Source organism: Hemibagrus wyckioides, linkage group LG12 (genome assembly GCF_019097595.1).
Source record: "Hemibagrus wyckioides isolate EC202008001 linkage group LG12, SWU_Hwy_1.0, whole genome shotgun sequence".
In the NCBI taxonomy this organism is placed as follows: domain Eukaryota; kingdom Metazoa; phylum Chordata; class Actinopteri; order Siluriformes; family Bagridae; genus Hemibagrus; species Hemibagrus wyckioides.
The window spans coordinates 16,421,050-16,438,804 of NC_080721.1; the positions used below are offsets into that span (position 1 = coordinate 16,421,050).

General features: G+C 40.0%; 3 protein-coding genes across 8 annotated transcripts; 2 read left to right on the top strand and 1 right to left on the bottom strand.

Annotated features, from left to right (window-relative positions):
- Nucleotides 1–406: 406 nt before the first annotated feature.
- Nucleotides 407–4,680, bottom strand: polr2f (RNA polymerase II, I and III subunit F). Its single transcript, XM_058404747.1, has 5 exons — nt 4,535–4,680; nt 4,009–4,078; nt 3,767–3,897; nt 1,528–1,599; nt 407–1,016 (listed from the first exon to the last, which is right to left on the bottom strand). Exons 1-5 carry the CDS (start codon nt 4,552–4,554, stop codon nt 926–928), a joined length of 384 nt encoding a protein of 127 aa, XP_058260730.1. The 5' UTR covers nt 4,555–4,680; the 3' UTR covers nt 407–925.
- A 1,368-nt stretch (nt 4,681–6,048) lies between these two features.
- Nucleotides 6,049–11,367, top strand: LOC131362600 (GTPase IMAP family member 9-like). 6 transcript variants are annotated; one of them, XM_058404735.1, is made up of 4 exons: nt 6,105–6,197; nt 7,481–7,554; nt 7,745–7,813; nt 9,803–11,367. In XM_058404735.1, coding segments are annotated over exons 3-4 (966 nt in total). In that variant the 5' UTR covers nt 6,105–6,197; nt 7,481–7,554; nt 7,745–7,812; the 3' UTR covers nt 10,768–11,367. The 6 variants fall into 6 exon arrangements, with proteins under 6 accessions (XP_058260717.1, XP_058260719.1, XP_058260722.1 ...); XM_058404737.1 differs by having other exon boundaries at nt 6,113–6,197; nt 9,812–11,367; XM_058404740.1 differs by having other exon boundaries at nt 6,113–6,197; nt 9,821–11,367.
- A 1,201-nt stretch (nt 11,368–12,568) lies between these two features.
- LOC131362594 (GTPase IMAP family member 7-like) lies at nt 12,569–16,707 on the top strand. The gene is made up of 4 exons (XM_058404723.1): nt 12,569–12,727; nt 13,555–14,168; nt 14,309–15,726; nt 15,831–16,707. Exons 2-3 carry the CDS (start codon nt 13,577–13,579, stop codon nt 15,187–15,189), a joined length of 1,473 nt encoding a protein of 490 aa, XP_058260706.1. The 5' UTR covers nt 12,569–12,727; nt 13,555–13,576; the 3' UTR covers nt 15,190–15,726; nt 15,831–16,707.
- Nucleotides 16,708–17,755: the final 1,048 nt, after the last annotated feature.

Consider the following 17,755-nt stretch of genomic DNA (forward strand, 5'->3'; position numbering starts at 1 on the left):
ACTTCACATGACCTGATCCAGATTCAGAAGAAACAGGTCTACAGTCTGAACAGGGTCTTTATTAATCTGATCTAAACCTGAACCAGAGTAAAAAGCTTAGAGTTTACATCAGAACATGACCAACAATCAGGTCCTGAGGAACAGCAGCAGAGACGAAAGCACACCTTCAACACGCTGCTGGAAAGGTTTCATGAAGAAGATGGAGATGATGGAGAAGTGTGTGTAAAAGTCAGCTCCATGTTCAGGATCTTTATCTTCACACTCAGATGTTCTGCTTAAAGTCCAGATTTAACCCCAGATCCACACACACCACTTTAACCTCACCACTTCTCCAAGAAATTACAGCTTTATTACAAACATCAGACTGAAGACTTCACCAGGATCAATAAAACATCAGGACTGGAAATGATTTCTACAAAAACATTTATTGTGTAACTTTTAATAAAAACAACTAAAACTCACTAAACAACAAAAACGAGTCTTTACTCCCTCTAGTGGAGAGAGAGAGTCACTGCACACACACTCACACTGAGCCCATTGTACAGGAGGGTGTGTGTGTGTGGGTGTGCGCGCGCAGGCACTGATAGGTGTGTGTTTAAGTGTTTGTGTGTGTGTGTACTGATGGGTGTGTGTTTAAGTGTGTGTGTGTGTGTGTGTACTGATGGGTGTGTGTGTGTGTGTACTGATGGGTGTGTGTGTGTGTGTACTGATGGGTGTGTGTGTGTGTGTACTGATGGGTGTGTGTGTGTGTGTACTGATGGGTGTGTGTTTGGTTTAAACCAGAGCCCCATGATGATGAAGTTTACGTGTGTGTGTTTTAGTTTTAATCACTGTTTACAGATTCACTGATTGTGTTTCATTTCCAGTCAGAGAAACACTGAAGACTGTAGAAGTGTGTGTGTGTGTGTGTGTGTGTGTGTGTGTGTTAGTCAGTGATGATGAGCTCGTCACAGCCCCAGTCCTCATAGCTCCCGTCAGGCAGATACCTCCGGATGATGATGGGGATTTTTCTGCCTCTGTAAATCACACCACACACACACACACACACACACACACACACACACACACACCCCACTGTTTGAACACCAGAATAAATCTTTTAGCACTCTAACACAAACTCATCTCTCACACTTCCTGTGAGAAGCAGAAGAGAAAGGAGAATGTGAACAGTACAGTGTGGGTCAGTAAGGAGATGTTAATGGAAGGAGTCTCCAGTATCAGTGCTGTGTGTCAGTCAGAGGCTTCTGAGTAACCATGCAGTGTGTGTGTGTGTGTGTGTGTGAGATGACAGTGCCCTCTGGTGGTGAGTGTTGGAGTTCTCATTATTATGAAGAGTGTGTGTGTGTGTGTGTGTGTGTGTGTGTGAGATGACAGTGCCCTCTGGTGGTGAGTGTTGGAGTTCTCATTATTATGAAGTGTGTGTGTGTGTGTGTGTGTGTGTGTGTGTGTGTGTGTGAGATGACAGTGCCCTCTGGTGGTGAGTGTTGGAGTTCTCATTATTATGAAGTGTGTGTGTGTGTTTCCTACTTGAGCTCCTTCATGGCGATCTGTAGAGGGTCCGTCTCTCCCTCCAACTCCACCATCACTGGTGCACACATCCTGTGTGGACAGGAAGTGATGTCACCCACTGTCTTAAAATAATAACATTAACACAGAGAGGTGAAGTGTCCTGTTGCCCCCAAGTGGAGCTGAAAGACCCTGACCCTGATCCTGACCCTAACTCTGACCCTGACTCTAACCCTGACCCTAACCTCTGACTCTAATCTTAACAAAGCCTTTAGGAACTCTATAAAGATCCTTCCTGTGCTTCAGCTGTGATGTGTTTATAAAGCCATGAAGGTGTTCAAGCTGAGCTGCAATCAGAAAGAGCTTCCAGAAAAGCTGAGAGAGGAGATCATTCCATCACACCTGAAGACCTTCTGAGGAAGTTTAAACCTTATGGAAGAGCTTCAATCCTGCCTGGACCTGGAAGAAAGCCCAACATTTCATCAAGGACCTGAACCAACTCAGTCAGGACAACGAAGAAAATCCTCCATGTGACTGCAAGACACCTACATGGTGACCTGATGAAGGCTGGTACACCTGCTTCAGTGGCTACTATAAGACCTGCACTGAATAAACAAGGACTTCATGGCTGGACTCCAAGACACTCCACTCTTGACCACAAGGAACCTGAAAGGTCAACTAGAATATTCCAGGAGGAATGTGGACAAGACTACAGAGTTTAGGGAAACAAACTGGAACTGTTTGGACATATGGACCAGTAGAATGTCAGGATTATGAGCAGAAGAGGAGGGTCACTGATGATGTGGAGCTGTTTTTCTGTGGCAGGATCTGGCAACCTTGATCATGTTGTGTCATCATGGACTTCCAGAAACACCAGGCCATTATAAAGAGGAACATGATCCCTTCTGTTGAGGAATTAAACCTTGGTGATCACTGGACTTTGCAGCAAGAATGATTCCAGCACACCTCCAAGCATGGAGAAACAGATCCTGGACCATCCTGGACCAGGCTTCTCCATCACCAGATTTAAATCCCACTGAAAATCATTGGTGGAATTTAAAGAAGGCGTTGCAGCACAGAAGCCATCAGACATGACTTCTGCATGTGAAGAACGGTCAAAGATTCTGACTGAGAGGTGGAAGAAGATGGTCAGAACTTACTGAGAACGTTTGTTAGAAGTTCTTAAAGCTACAGGAAGCTCCACAAAGTACTGAATCTGGGGCTGAATAATACTGCACATGTACATGTGTGTTAAAACAGTTCCATTTTTCATCTGAACATCAAAGTGAATCAACTTCTGTTTCCAAAATCACTCAAATATCCATCAATTAATATTTTCTCTTCTTTAACGACTTTCTGTCATTATTAATGTTCATGACATCACTGTAATGTCTGTAGAGGTGAGGAGGGTCAATATTTCTGACTGCAACTGTATGTGAGAGAACAGAAACACTCACTGGTCACTTTATTAGGAACACTGGTGTATATACACTATATAGCCAAAAGTTTTGGGACACCCCTCCAGATCATTGAGTTCAGGTGTTGTTTTTCAGGGGTTGGGCTCCGCCCCTTAGTTCCAGTGAAAGGAACTCTTAATGCTTCAGCTTCATACCAAGACATTTTGGAGAACTTCATGCTCTTTGTGGGAACAGTTTGGGGATGACCCCTTCCTGTTCCAACATGACTGTACACCAGTGACCAAAGCAAGGTCCATAAAGACATGGATGAGTGAGTTTGGTGTGGAGGAACTGGACTGGCCTGCACAGAGTCCTGACCTCAACCCCATAGAACACCTTTGGGATGAATTAGAACAGAGACTGTGAGACAGGCCAAAAGTTTTGGGACGTCTGCCTTTATATGCACATGAATGTAATATGGAGTTGTCCCGCCCCTTACAGCTATAACTGGGAAGGATTTCCACAAGGTTTAGGAGTGTGTTTATGAGAATTTTTGACCGTTCCTCTAGAAGAACATGTGTGAGGTCAGGCACTGATGTTGGACACTCTAATTCTTTCACCTGAATTCAATGATTTGGAGGGGTGTCCCAATACTTTTGGCTATACAGTTATTCCATCAGCCCCTGATGTGAGTGAGTGTTTAATTCAGCAGGTTACTGATCAGAACCTCCTGAGTTTAAATCCCATTAAAGTCTAGAGTGAGAGCTTTAACCCTCAACTACTCAATCAGATATAATAAATAATCACAGCAGGTGTTCCTATTAAAGTGGACAGTGTGTGAGAGTGTGTGTGTGTGTATTTACGCAATCTGTAGTGCTCTGGTACCCAGCACTCTGGCTCTCTCGTATTTGGTCATGTACGGTGTAGTGATTCGCTTCTGATTGGCCTGCTGTCCTTCTCCTGCAGGGAGGATCTGTACGTTTTCCTGGTCCTCCTACACACACACGCACGCACGCACACACACACACACGCACACACACACACAACTGTAGGTTTTATCAGTAATAATAAATAAATTGAACCCTGAGCTGAGAATAAATCTTACATCCTCCACGTTCTCCAGGTCATCCAGACCCTCGTCCTCCTCCACATCATCAAAATCTCCATCATCAAAACTGTACACACACACACACACACACACACACACACACACACACACAGACGATTCGATCTGATTTTTCAGCTCTCCTACTTTCAGTGTTTATTCTTGTTTTAGAGTAAAGCAGCAGGTGAGTAAAGCTGTAAGACAGTAAAGAGAGTTAGATCTCTGAGTTCATGTAGAAAATACAGACAGCTGAAAGCCAGTGTTTATGATAGAAATCAGATGAACTCTATCACACGTCATCAGATAACTCCTCAGTGGAGTGAAGAAAACTCAGATCTCCATCATCTACTGCAGACTGATTCTCTCAGTCCATCAGTGGATACACCACTGTATCACATTAATCCCTGATGAACTGAGAGTCTGGGAAACACACGGACCCCGTCTTACTGTAACACCACATCACTACTTTAACCTTCTACACCATTTAACGCATTTAAACTGCACAGAGAATTAGAATGAATCTTACTTGTCTTCGTTGTCGGACATTTTTCCACACAATCGACGACTTAAACTGCAGAAAATAAATAAACTGTGATGAAGATTCCTCCTCACTACACACACGCCGAGAGGATCAGTACACTTCCGCTTAAACTTCCGGTTCCGTATAATAACTCCGGGGAGAAACCTGCGCTTTAACACTAACGTTCCGCCGTTCAGTAAGAAACATATCTTCTGTAAACATTTATATAAAGTAAAGTTGTTAACTACACAATCCACACATTTTAATAAAGAAGGTTTGCTCTTTTGTTGTTAAAACATTTACACTCACTTCACATTGACATGGAGCGATATCTATTTCAGTTAAAGAAGAGAAATGTAGGAAATCTGTGTGGATGAAATTTGAAGAGTTTCTCTCCTTCAGATTTTAATAAAGTGTGGATTCCTTCAAAAAGTCCAAATTAATCCTGCTTCATAATCTTTACTGAACACATGAAACACACAAAGGCTCTCAGGAGATGTTTATAAAACCATACCAGACTTATCATTAATATAACCAGAAGGAAACTAGGAGATATTAGTGATTAACACTGAAAAAGAGGATTTATAAAATGGTATATAATTACATGTAATCATACAGGAGCAAGGCTTTATACGTACAGGATTTATACAGGAAAACAATAGGAAGTGAGATATATACGCTCGTAAACAGTTTTTTTTTTCATATAAAAAGATGTCATTGTACAGTGTAATTTGTTCATGTCCTCAGTGATGGTCTGCTGTTCCTGCTTTATTATGTAGAAGAGTATTTGCTTATTTGAATTGCCACCTGTTTAATCTTTAATCCAATTTCCTAAAAAAAAATTCATTTCCAATTTAACAATTTTTACTGCTATTTAACTTCTTTATTAAAATCTGTGTTATTCTAAAGGTTATTAATAAAATTCCATATTGGTTTAAAGAAGGATTCGTCTTTAGCCAATGATGAGGATGAGGGAATAAAGCGGTGATCAGTTGAAGGAGATACTGAGATTTCACTCTTTATTAGAAGCTTTATTAAATAATTCGGTGAGAGAGACCAGTAGCACGTTTGTCAAGTATTGATTGGATTGTTCTGTTCTGTCTTCAGTATTTGGTCAAATTTACTTTGGTGACCAGTTTAACTGCACTATTGTGAGAATGTAATGAAGAAAAAGATTCTCTGTTCTGTTAAAAATATTTTGTGTTTATGAATGGACTTTTATTTTTACTGGGAAGAGTCTAAGGGACTTTTATTTTGTGCTGAAAATCGAGCGGAACTGGGCGGGGCAGCAGTGACTTCGGGGGGGGGGTGTAATGTCAGGAGAGAAGAGAAATAAAGAAAGAAAAAAGGTTACGAATGAAGATCTCGTCATGGTCATGGGGTTTTATTATTGTTATTAAGCCCTTTAACTCCCACAACACTGTAATTATTACACTACCGTCAAACTTTAAACCATAATAAAAAGCGGTAAAAGCAGTCACGTGATTTACAGGCAGGACTGAAGAGAAAGAGGAAGTGAAGCAGAAAGAATCACCTAAAAGAGTCGTTCACTTAAATGATTCGTTCACTTAAATGATTCGTTCACAGACACTGATTCACTCAGGGAGTACTCCGCGCCTGTGATCTGGAGATTCTCACACGGAGCTTTAGCAGAAAATGTCTTATTCAGGTAAAGACAGGGAATTATAACTGTTTTAAAATAAACCTTTATAATGAGATCAGTCTATATCTACATAGGATCAATCTAAAACCTGTTTACTGTAGGACTGAACATTTAGTTTCGCTTTGCTCCTCGGCCACCTGATAGTTATAGAAGCCCGTTTCTGCCACTTCATAAAAATAAAAAAAAGGTTATTGCGACTTTTTATCTCACTATTCGGACTTTTTTCTGAGAATTGTGAGATATAAACTCGCAATTCTGACTTTTTTTTCTGTGCTTGTCTGCTACTTGGCTCTACTTGGCTCTAAACAGTGCTTACTGTAATTATGAAAAATATAAATAACATTAAGATTCCTCAATTTCTACCTTTGAGTTTATTGACAGGTTGGAGGTGACCTTATTAAAACCCAAATATGCTTTCTGTGTTGTCTTACAGATGTCTGAATAACTGCTTATTACACTGCATATTAAAGGGGTCATTAAATGCATTTTATATCTATACATTATGGCCCCTAATCAGAAGAAGTGTCCCCTTTGTTTTTATACTGATTAAATGTTTTACCTGTAGTACAGAGTCATTAACAGTCCATACATAAAAAGAGCTCCTTCATCGCAGACATTTGAAAGTCTTCCTCCCTACAAATTAGAATTGTATATTAACTGATTAGATCAATATTTTATTCACAAATCTGGCATCGCATTATTATTCCAGAAGGTAGCAGAAAAAAAATATGACATGACTGATGAAATATTATCAGGGAAAATTATTCTCAAGTCAGTGTAGTGTAATATCTATCATTTATCATTATTATTTACTGGACCACAGCGGGACTGGGGCTGTTCATCAACAGAACTCTCCCTTGATCTGCATGTTAAGGGGCAGAGGAACACTGTTATATCATGAACGGGGTTATATCAAATTCTGGCATTTCAAAAAGGTGGATACACAAAATTCCTATTTCAATCTGAGATGTGAACTGTGCAACTCGCAATTCTGAGAAAAAGTCTGAATCGTGAGAAAAAGTCGCAATAACCTTTTTTATTTTTTATTCAGTGGTGGAACGGGCTTCCATAGATAGTACTGCAGGAGGAGGGAGGGGAATGTTCCAGATGATTGATTGATTGATTGATTTATTTCTCTGTGTGAGATTTTGTGACTATAAGCTCCTGAGGGATGTGTATCAGTGATTATTATGAAGATCAGTATTATGAGTTAATGGTGTTATTACAGATCAGAGTGTAGTTTTTAATAACAGTAAGAGGGAGAGTCAACATGATTTCAGTGTGTACAGATCCTACACATCTCTCTGACAGAACTGGAACAGCTGATCTACAGGATTGTGTTACACTCCTGAGTTAAAACTGGGTAAAATCATTGATCCTTTAAGAAATAAAACACTCCAGACATTTTTACATTTTAATTATTTAGATGATTTTATCTTTGGACACAATTTCCTTTACAGTGAAAGTAAAGGAGTAGATGATGTCTCTGCAGAGATTTTGTGTCCTTCTTGCTCTGACCACTGATCTCTTATTAATACTTATTAATTTTTTAGTGTGAAAACATGAGAGAGAACAGGAGACACCATCAGGAAGACATAGTCCTGATGGGAACCGTCCAAACAGTAAGAAATCACACACACATCAAAGAATACACTATGTACAAAGAATACACTATGTACAAAAAATACACTGTGTACAAAGAATACACTATGTTGCCAAAAGTTTTGGGACATCTGCCTTTACATGCACATGAATGTAATATGGAGTTGTCCCACCCCTTTACAGCTATAACAGCTTCAGCTCTTCTGGGAGGCTTTCCACAAGGTTTAGGAGTGTGTTTATGGGAATTTCTGACCATTCCTCTAGAAGCACATTTGTGAGGTCAGGCACTGATGTTGGACGAGAAGGTCTGTCTCACAGTCTCCACTCTAATTCATCACAAAGGTGTTCTATGGGGTTGAGGTCAGGACTCTGTGCAGGACAGTCAAGTTCCTCCACACCAAACTCACTCATCCATGTCTTTATGGACCTTGCTTTGGTCACTGGTGTGCAGTCATGTTGGAACAGGAAGGGGTCATCCCCAAGCTGTTCCCACAAAGAGCATGAAATTGTCCAGAATGTCTTGGTATGAAGCTGAAGCATTAAGAGTTCCTTTCACTGGAACTAAGGGGCGGAGTCCAACCCCTGAAAAACAACACCTGATCTCAATGATCTGGAGGGGTGTCCCAATACTTTTGGCTATAATAGTGTATGTCTGTCTGGAGCCACTAAAAACACAAACAGTGAGTTGACCTGAGAAAGTAGAATAAATAAAAATCAGGATATTTTGTTCCAGATATTATGATGCACAACAAAATTCTGGCAGATAAAATATATTTTACAGCTAATATTGTTCCCAGTTCATTGTTAAATGAACTGTATAGATAAATGTTCAGATATTTATTGTAGGCACAATAAAATAATCCTAAGACTTTTAAATCCTGAGACTTTTTAATCTGCCCTCACAGATGAATATTGTGATTTGACTCAAAAATAATATTCATTAAAAACTTCTGTTGGAGTTTTTGATGTTTAGATGAAAGCTGTTTAGTTCAACTGACCATTCAAATAGATGATAATAATAATAATAATAATAATAATAATGATCTAATATAAACATCACAAGTCTGGTAAAGGGGGCACTGAGAAGTAGAATAATCAAATACACACTGAGCTGATAGACAAAGGAACTCCAGGAGAAAGGAAGTTAATGAAAGATCATCACAGAGGAAAAGACAGTACAGGAGATCAGATGCTTTATGAAAGATTGTGTGCAACTTCTGTGTATAGAAGTAGGTGAGGGTATTAGTAGGACATTATTGTTATTTAGGAAAAATAGAAACAGAAATAAAGGATGGTGTAGCTGTGACTGTATTTCAGTCTGGAAAAGGGATATAAAGCCAGATCTACAGGTTTAGGAACATAAGGAACATAAAGACTTATTGAATTGTCCTAAAACCCAGATTGATGATCCCCAGACCTTCTGGGATAATGTTCAGGTGACTAATGAGTTGAAAGTGAAAGATATGAATCCCATTACATCTGGTGTAAAGCTAACACAGCATTAAACAATAGGAACATCACACCATCCGTAAAACATGGTGGTGGTAGTGTCATGGTCTGAGGATGGTTTGTGATGTCAGGGCCTGGGAGATTTACCATAATTAACAGAACAATAAATTCTAAACTCTAGCAGAAAGTCCTGAGAATGTCTGTCTGGTGACACATCTGTTTATGTGGCACCACAACCATCTAGAAGTTCATAAGCAACAGAATTAGTGAGTTTTTATTGGCTTTAGATATATTGAGGTGAAAGGTGGTGCAACCAGTTATTATGTTTAGGGGCAATTAATTTTTCACAGGGGTGATAAAGGTGTAACATTTTATTCTTCCATAAATGAAATGATTATTTAAACTGTGTTACTGTTCAACATGGCAATTGTTCAGAGAAAACATTTTAACAACCTAAAAATAACTAAATAAAATAGTGAATACAATTAAATCTTTTTATAAGATTCAGTCACAGTTTAAAGGTTTGATGAATTCTTCTCCTGTGTCTCCTGTGTCTCCTGTGTCTCCAGTGTCTCCAGTGTCTCCAGTGTCTCCTGTGTCCATGTTGAGGATGGTGCTGGTGGGAAAAACTGGAGCTGGTAAAAGTTCCTCAGGAAACACCATCCTGGGCAGGAAAGCCTTCAGAGCTGCACAGAGTGGATCATCTGTCACTAAAGAGTGCTGGAAGGAGACTGGAGATGTGTCTGGGAGGGAGCTGGTTCTGGTGGACACTCCTGGACTGTTTGACACAAACCTTTCTGAGAGAGAGCTGATGCAGGAGATCAGTAAGTGCATTAGCATGACGGCTCCAGGACCCCACGCCATCATCCTGGTCATTTCACTCGGCCCTTTTACTGAGGAGGAACGTCTCTCAGTGGAGAAGATCAGAGCTCTTTTTGGTGAAGAAGCAGATAAATACACCATGATCCTCTTCACACACGGTGATGACCTGAGCTCCACGATTGAAGAGTACCTCAGTGGCGCTAACGAGCCCCTCGAAGACCTGATTAGCCGATGTGGACAGAGATATCATGTCTTTAACAATAAAGCAATGCAGGACCGCATGCAGGTTCTGGAGTTCCTGGAGAAAGTAGACAGCATGATTTCAGTAAATAATAACAAGTTCTACTCCAGTGAGATGTACGAAGATGTGGAACAGAGGCTGAGGAGGAGGGAAGATGAGCTGAGGAAGATCTATGAGCAGAAACTACATGAACAACAACTGGAACTGCAGACCAAGTATCAGGAAGAAAAGAGAAATCTGCAAGAGAAGATTGATGCCTTAAAAGAATCTGATCAAGAGAAGGAGAAGAAGATCAAACAGCTGCAGCATCTGGTCACCCGGAATAACCAAATTCTGACCGAGTATAAAAGATATTATGAGTACAAACTTAATGCAGTGAGAGAGGAAGCAGAACAAACTCAGCTGAATGAGGAAATCCTGATACGTGTCATTAGTGAGCTAAAACACTGGAGTGTGAGATAATCTGCACTGATGATTTATTTTAGAATATATAGAAGTGTCACTGTAAATACATTCATTCAACAAAATCCTTTCACACTGTGAACAATAACAGTGTAAATTAGTAAATAAACGATCACTGGTTTTGCTTATGTCAGTTAAGTTATTGAAAAAATCAGTAACTGAACAGAGATGTAGTTCTGAGATTCTCAGTAATTGAGATTTGAGAAGAAGAAACCTTTATTTATAGCCACACCCACATTTACAGCACAGTGGAATATTTTTCTTTATATATCCCAGCTGAAGAAGTTGGGGTCAGAGCACAGGGGCAGCTATGATACAGTGCCCCCTGGAACAGACAGGGGTAAGGGCCTTGCTCAATTTCTCAACAGCTTAACGGTGCTTCTGACCAAAACCCCAGGGCTTTACCCACTTGAGCCACCACTGCCCACCAAGAGTGTGAATTCTTAGAAATGTTAGAAATAATATTAACCTTCTTCTAACCTGATACAGAAATACTTGGTGTAGTGGCTGCTACGTTGTTACCAAAGGCCGCCGAGAAGCTAAAAATGGAATCGATGCATTTGTGATGCAACAGTAAAATATCAGTGAGTCAAAACTTGATCTTGATTCTTCTTCTTTATTGCATAGACTGGTATTTCCCGATGTTATAAAGTTTTTGTATGTTTGTAGTCAACAAAGAATACATCATCCCTGGTCACCCCCTCTCTGTCCCCCACTAAGTGAACAGGTGACTGATATTTCCATTCCCACCTAATCCCGTAATCACGTGACATCAGCAAAACTATTTACTCTTTCATGTCTACTTCACTTGGTGTTATTTCACTTTAATTCAGACAGTTAATAAACGGTGACCATTACTGATTACTGTTTTGCAGCAGTTCCTGGTTTCAGGGTCCTGATCTGGTGTTAAATGAGGCTCTGTGTGGAGTTTTGCATGGTGTCTGTCTGCATGGTGTGATCACTGAAATCAGTCATTACTCTGTTAGTTATATTATATGATAAACATACGTGATGTAGAAACTCTGCATGGTCAGTTTTACCTGCTATTACACTTTTTCACCACATAGGCATGTTCAAGTGTGTGTGAAAATATACACACATCCTCACACACAAGAAAAACATAATATATACACCAATCAGGTATAATTATTGTCAGCAGTGCCAGGTGAAGTGAATAAGATTGATAAGGATTAAAGCGAGTTTGACCAAAAGGGCCAAATTGTGATGGCTAGACCACTGGATCAGAGCATCTCCAAAACTGCAGCTCTTGTGGGGTGTTCCCGGTCTGCAGTGGTCAGTATCTATCAAAAGTGGACCAAGGAAGGAACAATGGTGAACCGGTGACAGGGTCATGGGCGGTCGAGGCTCATTGATGGACGTGGGGAGAGAAGGCTGACCCGTGTGATCCGATCCAACAGATGAGCTACTGTTGATCAAACTGCTGAAGAAGTTAATGCTGGTTCTGATAGAAAGGGGTCAGAATACACAGTGCAGGACGGGTCAGGGCTGTTTTGGCAGTAACCGTGAGACCAACACAATATTAGACAGGTGGTCATAATGTCATGCTTGTTCGGTGTATTGTTCAGTGCATGGAAACACACACACAAACACACACAGTTTACACACAAAGTTATGTGTACAGAGGGTTAAGAAATGAGGACCACTGCACATTATTTTGTTGTCAGTATGATTATATTCAATACAACACAGCAACTAACATCAGGGTGGGGATTAGTGGCTTCAGAGAACAAAGAAAAAGTAAAGAAGTGAGAAGAAATACAAATAAACCCAGGATCATGAATAAGAGTCGACTCTCCGCTGTAAAAGAGTCGGTTCGATGAATCGATTCGTTCGTGAACACGACACAAACACACCGCGCTGCGGAAGTGAAAGTTTCTTTTCATCTGAAGAACTCGACGTTCAAAAAAGAACACTTTCTCTGAAGATATTTGCTTAGAAGGTAAGTTATAACTTTAATGTACATTAACAATAAATTAAAGACTTTCACCAAATCGCATATCTTTCCTCAAATTTCAGCTGCGTCACAGAAATTAGCTGCAGCGCAAAAAAAACGGAAGACATTTTATGTTTATAGAACAGTAACTGATAACTGATCAAATACATCACAATAATCTGATTATTAGCTTTACTGAGCATGCAGTGTTTATCAGGAAAAACCACTCAGTTACAGGATTCAGACAGAAACTTTATATATTAATATATAATTTATATATCAATAGTGTAATAAAATGTCAATCCTCCAAGGACATTTTATTTTTTGAACTATTTTAGCTATTTAGAACAGCTATTATTATTATTATTATTATTATTATTATTATTATTATTACATAAAATCTTTAATTATTTCATTGAGGTCATCAGTGTGAGGATGATGCTGGTCCACCTTCATCCCCTAGCAGTAGTGCATGTATAAGTGATATGAGTGTATAAAACACACTTCAGTAAAATACAGCTCATGTCTGTTAGTATTGACCAAGAGTCTCTGTTGCATCCCAAACCTCCTTCTACACCAGTGGAGTCTACACTAGTTACACAGCCTAGTGAGGGTGTACAATGTGCTTTAATCAATCCCCCTGGGTGGAATTCTGCAAATCTCACACACAACAGCTTTAAATAACTAAATGATGTTTTTAAATGAATGATTTTGAGTGATTGAATGAATGAATGATTTTATATTTTTATTATTTAAACACTGAAGATATGAAGTAGGACACAAAGTAACAAAGAGTGTTTGTTTGTGGTGTGTTTATTTTCTCTTTTTTTCAGTAAACAGCTTATCTTGACACTGATGAAGATGGTCACGTATGAGAAATCTGCACCACAGTTTAATTTTGTCTTGTTAGGAAAATCAGGTTCAGGAAAAAGTGCATCAGGAAACACCATATTAGGACGAAGAGCTTTCCTCTCAAAGAGAAGTCCCACCTCTGTCACTAAACATGTTCAGATTGAACACAGCTCAGTGTCTGGTCTCCCAGTTACTGTTTACGACACTCCAGGGTTCTGTAACACAGAGATGAGGGATGATCAGGTCAGACAGGAATGTCAGAAGGTCTTCAGCTCCTGTGAGTCAGAATCAGACTTCTGTATGTATCTACTGGTCATCAGGAGAGAGAGGTTCACTCAGGAGGAGCAGAAAGCTGTGCAGGAAACTGAGCTTCTGTTAGGGAAAGATCGTCTGGAAAAGACCTGGATCCTCTTCACTGGAGGAGATGAACTAGAGGAAGAGGATCAGACAGTAGAAGAGTTCATCAGTGATACAGAATCTCTGAAGGAGCTGGTGAAGAGATACAGCTACAGATGCCACGTCTTCAACAACAAGATAAAAAGTGACCAAGTTCAACATCTTCTGGGCATAGTTACCAAGAAATTATTAAAATCTGGTGAGTTATTATTCTTCTGAAATGATCTACTTCAGGTAAACAGTTCACCAAGTCATTCATGTCTTACTGGGTATGTAATATTTTATGGTTTTGACATTTTAAATGATGATTTCTAAACATTTTAATTTTTCCCTAATCAGCACCACATCTTCAAGGAACAAAGACACAAAGAACAAGAAAAACAACACCACCAGCCAGCATCAGCAATTCTGACAGGAGGATTGTGCTGTTGGGGAAAACTGGATGTGGGAAGAGCGCTACAGGAAACAGCATCCTGGGAGAGGAGAGATTCAGATCTAAGCTCAGTCTGAATTCTGTAACCAGTAGGACTGAAGCTCATCAGGGTCGTGTTGAGGACAGGAACGTGTGTGTGATCGATACTCCAGGTCTCTTTGACACGTCTGCTGATCCTGTAGAAACAGCTGAAGAGATAGGGAGGAGTATCTGTTTGTCCAGTCCAGGACCTCACGCTTTCCTCATTGTTCTTCCAGTAAATATCAGGTTCACAGATCAGGAAAAGCAAATTATTGAGATGATTGAAATGCTGTTTGGAGATGAAGTGAGGAAATATGTGATGGTTCTCTTCACACATGGAGACCTATTAAAGGGAGTAACTGTAGAGGAACTCATTAAAAAGAACAAGGCTTTAAGTGACCTTGTCCAGCAGTGTGGAGGTGGACATCATGTCTTTAATAATGAAGACCAGAGAAACAGAGAGCAGGTCAGAGAGCTACTGCAGAAGATAGACAGAATGGTGGAGAAGAACGGAGGAACCTGTTACTCCAATGAGATGTTTGAGGAAGCAGCCAGACTTAGACAGGGGGAGGAGGAGAGGGTGAGGAGAGAGGAAGAGGAAAGAAAACAGAGAGAGGAAGCAGAAAGACAGAAAGAAATAGAAAAGGTAACGAGAGAGACAGAGGAAAGAATCAGACAGATGGAGAGGGTGAGGAGAGAGGAAGAGGAAAGACAGAAAGAAAGGAGAGAGCGAAAAGATCAGTCAGACTCCTGTCTAATTATGTGACAGTAGAAATGTCTGAGATTCCAGTGGATGAAGGTTTCTGTGTTTAAGTGTAAACACAGGAAGGAGTGTATCATCACAGGAGAGTCTCTGCTGCAGTGCTGGAGGTGGAAACACCATACTGCTCTGATACTAATGAAGATGGACTAACGATAATGATGAGGCTGTTGGACCTGAGTGAAGCAGACTGGAAACCTGAGCAGCTCTCACACACACACACACACACACACACACACACACACACGGAGAACAGGGTGAGAATGAGCTTCTGATCTCTCCTGCTGGTCCATCACTGATGGAGGGGTTGTGTGGTGTTTCTGTACTTTTTCTAATAGAGGGTCATGTTTACGTACAGCAGCCTTAATTTAAAAATTATTTCTTGTAAGAGGTCTTCAACGTGTGTGTGTGTGTGTGTGTGTGTGTGTGTGTGTTTCCAGGTAAATAAGGAGCTGTATCAGAGGTATGAGATGTATAATCACACACTGAGTCGATGATGGTGTAAAATTCTGAGAGACTGAAATGGATCTGTCGATTATGGCGGTACGTTTTGCTCCATTTGGAAAAAAAATCTGTAATAAATGAAATGTAACGTTAATGTCCTCTACTAGATTACTAATGCTGAATCATGTTTTATTTATTTTTAGATGCTCCACAGGAGAGTGTGTGTCACTGGAAGAGTCTCAAATGCAGCTCATCTGTCATCATAATGCAGGATGATCTTCATCACACATCATCATCAACAGCAGCATCAAACTATCAAGCAGTTACAGTTACAGTGTTCATCAACTGTGCTCCAAAATGATCACCTTTCTTAAAAATGAGTAAAAATGACTGACATACATAGTGATGTATTTTATTTTACAGTGATGGTGTCTATATTTCACTAAACAGATGTGTGTAATAATTCTATAATATTCTGTTAGAGTAACAGCTGGATTTTTGAGGACACTAGATAACATTCCCACCTGTAGCTCAGTAACTCCGCCCCTTTCAGTAGGGATCAGAGCTGACACAATAAACACTGACTGTATCACTGTGTTATTATGTGCACTACCCTAATCTACTATATCTACAGTCTATCTTAATACCATGTGCAATATCATCTTAATTCCCAAGCACCTTTTTGTATATATAGAATATTTTATTTATATTTATTTCTCTTGTTATCTGAAGCAGTCTCTGGAAAAAGAATTTCCTTGGGGATTAATAAAGTTCTGTCTTATAATCTTATTAATATCTTCATCCCACTGATTATATAATGTCCGTGTGCTCTGTGGAGAACATCAGCAGATATTTATAGTGAAGTCACTCTGATAAACAACACACTGATTCATTTCCTTCATTTAAACCTGTTCATGGTTTGTGAATGAAGACGTTCACAGCTTTTATCTGTTCAGCAGAAAGCTGTTGTGTTGCTCTGATCTGAAACCTGACTTCAGGTTCTTAAGGTGAAAAGAAACACAATAAAAACACAACACTACATTTTTGAACAGACATTAAACTTGTCTTTGATAGCCATCACATGAGTTATTATCTTTCCTTTCTGTCCATCTGATAACGCTCCAGAACTGCTGGAGACTCGGGTCACTCAGCTCTTCTACAGAGAGACTGTGCAGCAGTAATGTGAAGTGAAGCACTCTTTATTCTCTTCATGACCACCTTCACATCTCATACCACTTCATCCACACTTCACATGACCTGATCCAGATTCAGAAGAAACAGGTCTACAGTCTGAACAGGGTCTTTATTAATCTGATCTAAACCTGAACCAGAGTAAAAAGCTTAGAGTTAGATTTACATCAGAACATGACCAACAATCAGGTCCTGAGGAACAGCAGCAGAGACGAAAGCACACCTTCAACACGCTGCTGGAAAGGTTTCATGAAGAAGATGGAGATGATGGAGAAGTGTGTGTAAAAGTCAGCTCCATGTTCAGGATCTTTATCTTCACACTCAGATGTTCTGCTTAAAGTCCAGATTTAACCCCAGATCCACACACACCACTTTAACTTCACCACTTCTCCAAGAAATTACAGCTTTATTACAAACATCAGACTGAAGACTTCACCAGGATCAATAAAACATCAGGACTGGAAATGATTTCTACAAAAACATTTATTGTGTAACTTTTAATAAAAACAACTAAAACTCACTAAACAACAAAAACGAGTCTTTACTCCCTCTAGTGGAGAGAGAGAGTCACTGCACACACACTCACACTGAGCCCATTGTACAGGAGGGTGTGTGTGTGTGTGTGTGTGTGTGTGTGTGTGTGTGTGTGTGTGTGTGTGTGTGTGTGTGTGTGTGTATGCAGTGGCGGACTGGGACAATAATTCAGGCTGGGAATTTGACTCCATCCCAGTCCACCTTTGCTGCTGCCGTCACCACCCTGTTCCTGTTCTCCACCAGACTGCTAGTCTTGTAGGATAACCCTATTAGGTGATGTAACAGGTAGACTACCAGACAAATTATTAATGAATAAAAAGGCCTAAATGAACCCTCAAAAACTCACTAGGAATACACCATCTTTACTAACACACCACAGACAAATAAAACTGGCTTACACTTT

Excerpts from the sequence above, each read along its gene's own strand:
- polr2f (XM_058404747.1), bottom strand. The coding sequence starts at position 4,554 with ATGTCCGACAACGAAGACAA. Across the intron at positions 4,079-4,534 it reads ATGTCCGACAACGAAGACAA|TTTTGATGATGGAGATTTTG; the intron begins GTAAGATTCATT and ends GTGTGTGTACAG. Across the intron at positions 1,600-3,766 it reads ACCAGAGCACTACAGATTGC|GATGTGTGCACCAGTGATGG; the intron begins GTAAATACACAC and ends CTGTCCACACAG.
- LOC131362594 (XM_058404723.1), top strand. The coding sequence starts at position 13,577 with ATGAAGATGGTCACGTATGAGAAATCTGCACCACAGTTTAATTTTGTC. Across the intron at positions 14,169-14,308 it reads CAAGAAATTATTAAAATCTG|CACCACATCTTCAAGGAACA; the intron begins GTGAGTTATTAT and ends TTCCCTAATCAG.